The 11,738-nt window shown below is 39.0% G+C and overlaps 1 protein-coding gene across 1 annotated transcript; it reads right to left on the minus strand.

Annotated features, from left to right (window-relative positions):
- Nucleotides 1–2,762: 2,762 nt before the first annotated feature.
- On the minus strand, nt 2,763–8,832 carry LOC127497725 (zinc-binding protein A33). Its single transcript, XM_051866414.1, is given in 8 exon segments — nt 2,763–4,070; nt 4,072–4,406; nt 4,585–4,700; nt 7,314–7,396; nt 7,504–7,737; nt 7,855–7,950; nt 8,070–8,205; nt 8,207–8,832. Coding segments are annotated over 8 exon segments (1,395 nt in total). The 5' UTR covers nt 8,476–8,832; the 3' UTR covers nt 2,763–3,944.
- Between the last annotated feature and the right edge of the window lie 2,906 nt (nt 8,833–11,738).

Consider the following 11,738-nt stretch of genomic DNA (forward strand, 5'->3'; position numbering starts at 1 on the left):
ATGTTTGATACTGAAAAACTTGTGAAATCCAGATGTACAAAATACATCAAAACAAAGTTTGTATTTAATTTCAGATGAAAGATTTATTTAGTGTAGTGATGTACAATGGAGTCTTAAGGCTAAAAGCAACTTAATAAATTAGAAGTGAAACATATAATTAGGCTTTTAATTCCCTTTTTTGGGATATTATGCCCAATCTTATTATTAATTATTAAGTATAGTATAAAATATCTTATATTTAATTATTAATTACGGCCATACTTTTTAACTGGTCTGCACAAAGCATGGAGAAAAATAAGGGGGAAAAATGCAACTAAACCTGCAATTAAAGGATTAGTTCACCCAAAAATTAAAATTCTGTCATCATTTACTCACTCTTAAGTTGTTCCAAACCTGTATTAATATATTTCTTGCGCTGATGATATTTTGAAGAATGCGTTTGCTGGTGCCCATTGACTTCCATAGTATAGAAACACATATTATGGAAGTCATTGGGGTCCATCAGCTGTTTGGTTACCAACATTCTTTAAAATATCTTATGTTCAACAGAAGAAAGAAATTCATACAGAACAACTTGAGGGTGAGTAAATTATGACAGAATTTTCATTTTTGGGTGTACTATCCCTTTAATATAGCAAAATAGATAGTCTTATTAATTTTTAAAAAATGCTTCTTATATCTCGTGTTATCATTCCATCAGTCAGTATTTTGGAGGAAATGCTCAAAACCAAAAATCTGACCAAGACTAAATTACATATGGATTTTTGTGGTCAGGGTTAAACACTACTTATATATCATTAAAAGTTTTGGCAAACTCTCTTGTGCTACTCACAAAGACTGATGTGACATAAAACTATGTAGGAAAAAAACAAGCACAAGTCAAAAGCATGATTCAGCACTGTCAAAATCATGACTCAAGCTATTGGTCAATCTATGACTCAGAATTTATGTAAATTATTCTGGGCTGGTTTAATATTTAACTGACAAAGCTCTGTACTTTTAGGTTTTCCTGTCTGGATCAGAATACATAGACCTTTTAGTCCATACCTATGTGTGTGTGTTCTTGTATACATGGTTTATGAAGACACATATGTGTATAATGTCATGGGTATTACAACGTAAACATGGTTTATGAGGACACTTCCTGTGTCCTCGTAAACCAAATGGCTTAAAAAAAAACATACTAAACAGTGTTTTTTTGAAATTCAAAAAATGCAGACAGTTTTCTGTGATGAGTAGGTTTAGGGGTAGGGGGGATAGAATATACAGTTTGTACAGTATAAAAACCATTACGTCTATATATGGAGAGTCCCCGTAAACCACATATACAAGTATGTGTGTGTGTGTGTGTGTGTGTGTGTGTGTGTGTGTGTGTGTGTGTGTGTGCCTAGTCGACTTTGTCGCATCACACTATTTCTCCTGTGGAGATGAATTTCTTTTTGCTGTTCTGTCTCCATCTTTTAAAATTCCAGATAAACTCAGTTGATCTATTAAAACAAATTGTTTGATTTTCCTAATTTGCAAGCTGCTTCTGAGAAAAACTTATGATAAATGAATAAAGGTAAATATGAATGTAAAATTTTAATTGTATTAGTTTATTTTGACATTTCTTCCACTTAAAATATACCATCTGCATGACTTTATATAAAGTCTGATGGTATATTTTACTGTGTAAGACCAGTGAATGGATTTCATTTACATTTTACCTGTAAAGTGCTCAGATTGTCATTCTCAGATGTTTCTCTGTCTCTTGCAGCTGTTCGTTTTTCATAAAAAAGTTATTCTGCATGGCCTCAGCTGCATTCCTTTCCTATGTCTCCAGCTGTTTCTTCACTTCCTGTTCCTGCATTCTCAAAAACAGCTTCATCTCCTCTGAAAACACTAGAGATATTTTCTGAAAGCTATAAAATAATAATAATAATTAAAAAAACATACAAACATTAACTGATTTTAGTATCTAAAATGACTTTGTAACACTGTGTGCTCAGGCAGATGAGGACGAAGACGAATCAAGTTCAAACACAGTTTAATATAATAATCCAAACAGGAATAAGAACAGGCAACAACTAACTAACTACGTGACCGGACAAAGAACAACAGAAAGGCAGGAACGTAAGTAGTGCAGATAACAAGATACTAAATGATACAAGGCGGGAACACAAACAAAGGAACAAGTGACAAATGAAAACAAAACTGAAAGTCCATGAAAACGGAAACTAACGTGACAGACTTTAAGATACTTTACTTTTTTTTTGTATTGGTCTAGTTGACCCCCCCCCATCCTTCAGCACATCCTTTGAGATAAAGACTCCAGCAGACTTCCTTAAAAAGACATTAACTGCTGATGAGTTGAAAAAGTTCAATTCTACATGCTTTGTAATGTTTTAAAAAGCAGCAGGTTGAAACACTTGATTTTATTCCTCTTTCAAAAACGTTTAAAAGTTTTAAAAATGTGTCCTTGATGTTTCCCTCCATCCACGAAACACTCAGAATACCTAAAATACTCAAAATGTTAATACTGTTATTACTATAAGTTTGACTATAAATTGTTCGACGTATGATACTGTGTGACAAAAATAGTAAACATTTTTTTTCTTTTTTTTCTTTTTTCGTGACATTTTTTCTGTAGACCCCCACATCTCCTTGTGTTTCCCAGACTTAAATCACTGTCCTAGAGATTTATGCACTTTAGGTGTGGTCCGATGTATTGGGTTGTACTCTGTGTCACAGCTGGTTCCACAAAAGAAAGAGAGATGCGTAGATCTAATCGCAGCAGTTTTATTAAATTAATAAAACAAAAGCACTCTGTAGCACCACACAGGAAAATAAACAGACAACCGCAAAATCAACAGGGGGTATAAATATACAGGATAAAATGGAACTAAACAAGAAACAGGTGAACAACATAATCAGTAACCGCAGCAACAAACCAATACAAGAAAACAAAGGAAACAGGAACTAAACACAGGAAACAGGAACATACAAACTGGTAACGCTGCACTCACATGGGGTGTCGGCGTCAACGCTTGACGGAGGGCGTGTCTGAAGCTTGGTGCTGACATGAATGTCATAGTGACAACAGCCAATCACATTACATTCCGGCGTTGCATGAATGCAATTGTCTAGCGACTGCTCTAGGGTGTTTACCTAAAGTGATCTGATTGGCTGACGCCTGCATTGGCGCTTGAAAAGTTGGCAAATTTTCAACTTCTGCCTTGAGCATCGCGAACCCACAGTTCACATCGGCAATGTGTGACATGACCCATTCAAAGTAAATGAGAAGCGTTAACGCCGACGCCCCATGTGAATGCAGTGTAAGAGTCCCAGGAACAGAAAAATAAACCAGAACATGACACCCGAAATCGCGTACTCTCTTGACCACGACCGCTAAAAAAAGTATGTTCTAGTATATAGTATAAATGTGTGTAGTTTGAATGTAATTCGGATGTACTATTCGCCATGTTGTCATTATCATGTGACCTATCAGTGTCAGTTTCGTCACTTTACTTTTCATTTTTGAATATGCCAGTTAATATAGGAGCATTTGTTAGAGCAAAGTCTCTTTTACAGTAAATTTGTACATACATTTTATATATATATATATATATATATATATAAAAATCACACTCTCAAATACAGTTCAACTATGAAATACAACATCATATGGCATAATTTATGCTGGACAAATCCCTTATTCATAATCATATGCTTTAAGGCTTAACTGATATATACATGAAAGAAATAAAAATGTGAAAATACCACTTCAAATTATATTTATTCATTTAACAGACCCATTTTAATTTTTTTTTTTTAGAAATCAAAACATCATATTTATAACAATAATGATAATTCATACAAAAATGAATAGGATAACCAGACCATTTCTCAGATTCTCAGAAAGCCAAAGCAGGTGTACAAATAGAAGGTTTGATTTATAGGTAAATCTATTTATCTCCACAACACACTGTGTGAATGAGAGACATTTTGTCTGCATTGCAAAACACAATCTGACGTTTCTCACTGTCTACATAAACCCCAACTCTCCTGGGTATAATCTGGCTGACGATTAGAGGTTTCTTCACTGCCCCTTACAGCATAAACTCGGTCATTTTTCACTGAAAGAGATATGTTCTCAAAACATTTAGAAAATAATGTCTGCCAGAGAGAACCATTCTTCTCCTTTGGGTAATATCTAACTGTAAGTCCATGTTCCCATCCTGGTTCAACTCCTATGTCAACCTCCCAGTACACCTGACCAGGTTGTATGTTCTCCACATAATTGTCCTTATAACCGTTGTGAAAGTTCTGAAATTTAGCAAAGTAATCTTCCTCTTGAGACTGCAGATAGCTCTCTTTTCTGATCGCCAGTTTCAGGTCTTTGTCTATTGTAGATGTATCTGATAGGTCTAAAGAAAAAAATATTACAGGAAGCAAACATTCTCCAAACAAATGAAACTTAATGTTTACATTAATATGGTGACCTAGACATAAATATGGTTGTGTTTAATAACAGAAACAAAAAAATAAGAGTGCTAAATTTCATAAAACATTACCACAAGAGATGTTCATGAGGGCTCAACTCACCATGTTTCACAGGGCCTAGCATGTCTCTCCAAACAATTAATGGCAGGTCAGTTTCATAAGGGCCAAGGGTGAAGTGGTCAGAAATCACTTTAGCACCATCAAGTTTTGATTTAAATCTGTAGAAAATAATAGTTTTAAATTCATCCACTGCATATATATTTATATATAAATTAAAAATTCTGTCATCAGTTACTCAACCTCAAGTTGTTCCAAACCTGTATACATTTCTTTGTTCTGCTGTACACAAAGGAAGATATTTGGAAGAATGTTTGTAACCAAGCAGATATAAGTAAATGATGACAGAATTTTCATTTTTGGGTGAACTATCCCTTTAAGTCACACTGGATGGTTAAGAATAAAGAATAAATGTTTAACATGGTTAGGCTCCAGCATCCCCACAACCATACAGAGGACAAACAGTTTAGAAAATGGATGGATGGATGTTTAACAAGTTAACACATAACCCATGTTCTCCCCAAAAGTAATTTCAGTCATGTGTCATATATTCATTCATTCATCCCACCAATAAGTGCTCTTACAGTCACATTATGTTGCTTCTTGTTTCTTAAATTCTGTATCCTTGCTTCCTTTCCTCACATCTTAGCTATACCTACTCCGAACCCGAATGCTAGGAAAGTAAGCATGGACAGTAAATGAAGATGGAGGAATCGAAGGAAAACTTTGTACGCCTATATGAGATATTCTTGATCACTCAAGTGTCACTTCAAAGCATCATCATCTGCACTCAAGAGGTCTTGTTAAAGTTTGGTTATCTAAGAAATTCATAATAATAAAAGCATGATACCCTGTTGAAATATGTGAGATGTATGATTTATTTAAACTGCAAATGTAAAACCTAAATTAAAATTGTTGTGACAGATGTGAAGGGGGAGGAGAATTTATATGTGCATCAGGTTTTTCGACAAGAAAGACTTCCGCATAGGATACATCTGTGCATCCTCGCTCATAGCTCCTCTGGAAGCTTCCTCACTCCTTGTTCCTTCCCTCCTCATGGTGCAGTTAGAGAAATCCTCTTCTTTTGAATTTAATGGCGTTTGACAAACCAGCTTTGGTGCATTTCCACCATTTAGTGAATTGAGATGTCTTTTAAGATGGCTTTCTTTGTTTGGTTTCCGGGTCACAAGCTAGGCTAGAGGATGAAGGAATGAGGAAACGATGAAGCAATGAAGCATCAGTTTGAGTATTGGAAAGCACCCCTGTGCATCAGTTCAGCGCAAATCCAGGCCTAAAGCCACGGTGCCTTCCAAATGGGATATATCGTCCCCCAAAGGGCACTTCGGAGTGAAAACAATCATGGCCGCCATATTGAAGGGTCGTTCCAAACCGAAGTGCTCAAAACTGGCCACTCCAAAGGGCCCTTCGAAATGAAGGATTTCGAAGGGTACAACTGATGGACACTTCGGGCCCCCATGATCCTTTGCACAGGGAAGTTGTTTGGCATCACAGAATGGGAACAGGAGGCTCGGAGTTCGATTTTACCTAATGTATGTATAGTATTTTCTATACTACTGTAATATTTATATGAGTTAGATTTGGTACATTATTATGGTCATACTTCAGCAAAAATACTTTACAGCTCCCTTTATCAGTCCATTTAAATGGACAAAATACATAGGCACAATTGAGATAAACCAAAAATAAATAAACAAACTAATGTTAAAAAAAAGGCGCAGCTTGCACAATCTACTCATCGTGCAGAGCGTGTTTTTTTTTTTGTGGGGGGGGGGGGGGGGGGGGGGGTCAACTAGTGTACAAAATGTTCGACGAAGGCACGTCTTTGATTGTCTTGTTAATTTTTTTTTTGACCCCTACACCCTTCATTCCTTCTAAGCTCTCACTCTGGAGGGTAAACCCTTTGAAGGGATTAGGGCAGAGGTCTTCAACCCTGCTCCTAGGGACCCAATGTCCTGCAAAATTTATTTCCAACCTGCTTCAGTACACCTGCCTGTGATATTCAAGCGATCCTGTAGAGCTTGATTAGCTGGTTCAGGTGTGTTTGATTAGGGTTGGAGCTAAACTCTGCAGGACAGTGGGTCCCCAGGAGCAGGGGTGAAGACCTCTGGATTAGGGCATTAGGGATGAACTCTTCCGAATGGAACTCAGGGACAGTTTTATTGGAGGGTCTTGTATTTGTCAATCAGCACTACAATTGACATGACCAATGAAATCTTTTTTTTTATTTTATTTTATTTTTTTTTTTAATTTAGGCAAACAGGCAAAGTACATAAGACATAAGCAAAAAAACAAAACAAAAACAAATATGGACAAATATAGATATTGAAAAAAATAAAATGAAATCTTTAGAATCGGCTGAGGGGTGGAGTTTGCGCTGAACTGGTTTGGGGAGAGAGAAAAAAAAACACGCCACTCAAGATGCTTAGCTCCCTCATTCCTCATGGTTCAATTAGAGAATTGAAATGTGCTTTAAGATGGCTGAGTTTGCTCGGTTTACAGGTCACGGGCTGGAGGACGGAGGAGCGAGGAAATGAGGAAGGATGGTTTTGAAAACTGAGAAGCACCCCAAGTAAATGCAGCCAAACAGACACACAGCGGCTTCGTGAACAAAATAAAAGTTCATTACTACTGCCACTAGAGGGTGAATTGTGGTTGCAGGCAGCCAGTGAAAAGACGGCTTTCGAGTCTTGGCTAAGCATGTAAGTGTCAAAAGACGGACAAAAATGTTTGCAAAAATGCATTTTACATCTTACTTGGATGCCAAGGCAGACGTGATGCCTTTGTTCTCACTGAGTGTGATTTTATCAACCAAAGGGAAACCTTCTTCACTCCACCACTGAAAACAATTTCATGAAATCCAAAATTAAATATTAAATGATATATAATAAATTACAGCATAGAAAATGTTATATATGTATTATATTTGTGAACACAGAAGATTACCTGTAAAAACTTCTCAGGTTGGCATATTGTTAGTCCTGACTCCAAAACAGATACCTGATTATTTCCATTAATTTGCAAATTTGTCAACAATGATGCATTTTGCTGCATTGATTTCTCAGCACTGTTGGCTGCCTTCTGGAGCTGTCTCATAATTTCTTTCTCCTTTTCCCTCAAAAAGTCATGCATTTTGTTAAACTGAGCATGCATCTTTTCCTCAAGATGTTTGGCCCTTTCCTGTGCATTTACATTATATGAATAGTAGAAGAAATGTGATACACAAAGTTTAATAGAGTGGCAGACTGAAAAACATGAGAGAAAAACCCCCCCCAATAATTTCTTTAAATAACGTACCTTAGATTTTGTGATTTCAAGCATCTGGATCAAGATCATGTCATCCACTTGTTTATTGTCATCCACAATAAATCTCAATGCTTTTCTCACCACATTCTAAGTAAACAATAGCATCAACAAAAGCACATTATTACACAAAAAGTTGTCATTACGGTTTCATCCTGTCACATTCTTTTATTTGTTTATTTATACAGTATATTGCACATATATACAACCTCACTGATCTCCATAGCTTCTTTTACAGGCTTGAAATCATGTCCACGGTGTTTCTCTCCCTCCTTACAGATGAGGCAAACCAATCTCTGGTCATTCTCACAGAAAAGTTTGAGTTGTTCTTCATGCTCAGAACAACACTTCTTGTGCTGTCCTTGGAGTCTGCTGTTTTGTCTTGCGCTGTTGTTGTACGGCGTCCACAACATTTCTCAGAACTCGGTTAGCTTTGACATCCTGTCTGGTGAAGTTTTGTCTGCATTCCGGGCATTTGTAAGCACCTTCAATTGATTCCAAATAACTTGTAATACAATGTTTGCAGAAAACATGCTGACAGGGCAAACTTACTGGATCGTTGAAGTCACTCAAACACACCGGGCACATGAGGTGGAGAGACAGCGCTGAAGCCATGAAATTTCTCTGTTTAGAATCCTCTGATGTTCAGTGAAAAACAGAATGCTTCCCTTGTTGTAGTCAGACTAGTGTGAATACACATTCCTGTTTGTTCAGTCTTTTATTGAGTGAGATCACACCCTTCTGGCATTATGGAACAGAATGTTTTACATACTTCTGCACTGAATTCATGGGGGAAAAAAAAAAAAAAGAATCAAAAATCCTTTATAAAACAGCAGGGCTTGACAATAAGGACTGCCAGATGGCCCGGGGCCATTGTGAACAATAGAGACAGAGCGACACACATCATAATCTGAAAACCACGCCCACCGGGGGGGAAAACAATCCTACCATCTCCATTAACTTTGTATTGCGTGAGGCTGCCTCCTTGTCATTTCTGACTTATAACAAAAAACAGAACAATGTCTAAAAGCTGCTGTGTGACAAGGTGTACAGAAAACAAACTAAAAAAACCCAGAACCAAAAACCCAGAAGTTTTTAATAAGCTGTCGACCCAAAAAACGAGCGTTTAAGGACTAAAAAGTGGATACAGGCGGTTGAGACAGAGCGCGACATGTCATATTACTATGAGAACTATGCCCACTGGAGGGTACGACAGGAAATATAATATATAAAACTGAGATTTGGATATTTGACTTAACAGTGACAAAATGTTTACTACACACGTAGGCGTACTGAGGCATACTGAGTGCCAAGATCCCAAAATTTACCCATTCTTCCTGCTGATGCTTCACGTCTTATTGTCTGTATCCACTTTTGTCTCCTTAAAGGCTAGCCTTTATGGTTTGGTAGCTTATAAAAACTTAGTTCTGGGTTTTTTAGCTTGTTTGCTGTACACCTTGTCACACAGCAGCTTTAAGGCATTGTTCTGTTTTTTGTTATAAGTAAGAAATGACAAGAAGGCAGCCTCATGCAATACAAAGTCAATGGAGACGGTTTTTGTACACATCTAGCAAAGTGTACACATCTGGAAGGTCTGCTGAGACGTGACGAGGCTCTGGAAGGTCTGCGGAGACGTGACGAGGCTCTGGAAGGTCTGCGGAGACGTGACGAGGCTCTGGAAGGTCTGCGGAGACGTGACGAGGCTCTGGAAGGTCTTCTGTGACGTGACGAGGCTCTGGAAGGTCTGCTGAGACGTGACGTGGCTCTGGAAGGTCTGCTGAGACGTGACGAGGCTCTGGAAGGTCTGCTGAGACGTGACGAGGCTCTGGAAGGTCTTCTGAGACGTGACGAGGCTCTGGAAGATCTGCTGAGACGTGACAGGGCTCTGAATGATCTGCTGAAACGTGACGTGGCTCTGGAAGATCTGCTGAGATGTGACAGGGCTCTGGAAGATTTGCTGAGACGTGACAAGGCTCTGGAAGATCTGCTGAAACGTGACGAGGCTCTTGAAGATCTGCTGAAACGTGACAGGGCTCTGGAAGGTCTGCTGAGACGTGACGAGGCTCTGGAGAGTCAGATGAGACATGCCGTGGCTCTGACAGACCAGATGAAACATACACAGGTTCACATATGGAAACTGCGGAGTGAATGGACTTTAATGCATTAGCCGCAAAATGGTAAGACTCAGGAGCGACAGCAGTAACATGATTAAACCTTGTTGTCGTTGCCAATTCGTGAGTGCGCTCTGGTACGGCAGCCATTACATGATTAGACGAGGTGTCGCATTCTTCCGAGACACCCACAGTGAACGCAGAGCCGACAGACAATAACATAAAATCCAAGAAATTACTTAGGGATGAACGAGGTCCCTCACGAATTAGTCGTGATTTAAGTGGCTGATTAATTCCCTCACAGAAAAAGTCTATCAGCAAACAGTCCGGCAGATCTGAATAATACGCAATGCCTAAATATTCTTGAATATAATCCTCCAATGATCGTGTGCCTTGCTTGAGCACCAATAATGACCGTGCAATATCCAATCCTGACCAGTGACCTCCAGAAAAGCTGCTGGATCCTTGTGTGGCTGAGTATTCTGTTACGGGAGGGACTGCAACGGGAGGCGTGCGGATCCATATGCAAAGCTTTATTCCAAAACATGGTCAAAACAGGCAAGGGTCTGACAATGGCATACAGATATATAGAGGGCAAGACAGAGAGTAATCCAGGGAGAAGCGTGATCGTTCTGTGGCAAACAATATCCAGGAGGGCTAGGCTAAAGAATAATCCAGGGGAAACAGGCAATAGTCCAAGAGAGGTGCAAACAGAGTCCAAAGGGCAAGGCGAGAGAGAGTCCAAGACAGGCAGGTAATCAGGAAACAGGCAATCAGAAAACAAGACGAGACGAGACGAGACGAGACGAGACGAGACTAGACTAGACTAGACTAGACTAGAACTAGAAACTCAAAACAAGGACTGGGAACTGGCTCCGTAAAGTAGATACGCTAAACAGCATAAACACTAAACAATACTCAGCAGTGAGAGAGAGGAAGTCCAAGGCTAATGTAGGGTGAGCGATTGGCTGCAGCTGTGTGTGTAATCAGTGCAATGGATGATGGGAAATGTAGTCCGGGGTGAAGTGCAAAAGTTAGTGGTGCAAGAGTCCATACAAAACAGAACTGGGATTGTGACATTGAGGCTGTTTCATCTGATTTAAAACTAGTTTAATCATCAAGTGTTTTGTGGTTTGTAACCGAGAGGTGTGTGTCGAATTGAAACGTTTCCTACTGGATGTCACAACGCTGTTTAATAATGGTGACCGGGAATAAACGCAACTCCTTTAAGCTTTTGTTTCGTTATCCACTGGGCCTTGCTGCGTAGTTCAAAGTAAACTAGTGAAACACCTGAAAACAGCACTATTTGTTCTGTATGTTGCTACTGACCTGAGAAACAACTTCAGATGATTCAGTGACAGAGCAGTCTGAACGAATCCAAATCGTTTCAGATAGTTATGCAAGCACGTTTGGCCAATTCACAGAAAAGAAAGAATCGAGACAAAAGAGTGATTAATTCACAAATGATTGGTATCACTGGTTCAGTCAACAGAAATACGGGACACACATAACTGCTGAAATATTCGTACGGAAAACGTTTCTCAGGTCAGTCGGAGGAGCGTGCATGGTATGAACAGTACAGCTGCAGGCGCCACTGCGGCCACCCAACCCGATCACATGAGATCATATGAACCTGAACTCAGTGCATCTCTGGTCTTTGAGAAATAGATTGGGCAACGATAATTGTCTTCTGAGGCGAAGAGGTTGACCTCTGCCCTCCCAAAGACATCCCAAATTTTCTGAACCGTGTGGGGGTGGAACGACCAT

This window comes from Ctenopharyngodon idella, chromosome 16, assembly GCF_019924925.1.
Source record: "Ctenopharyngodon idella isolate HZGC_01 chromosome 16, HZGC01, whole genome shotgun sequence".
Taxonomy (NCBI): Eukaryota; Metazoa; Chordata; class Actinopteri; order Cypriniformes; family Xenocyprididae; genus Ctenopharyngodon; species Ctenopharyngodon idella.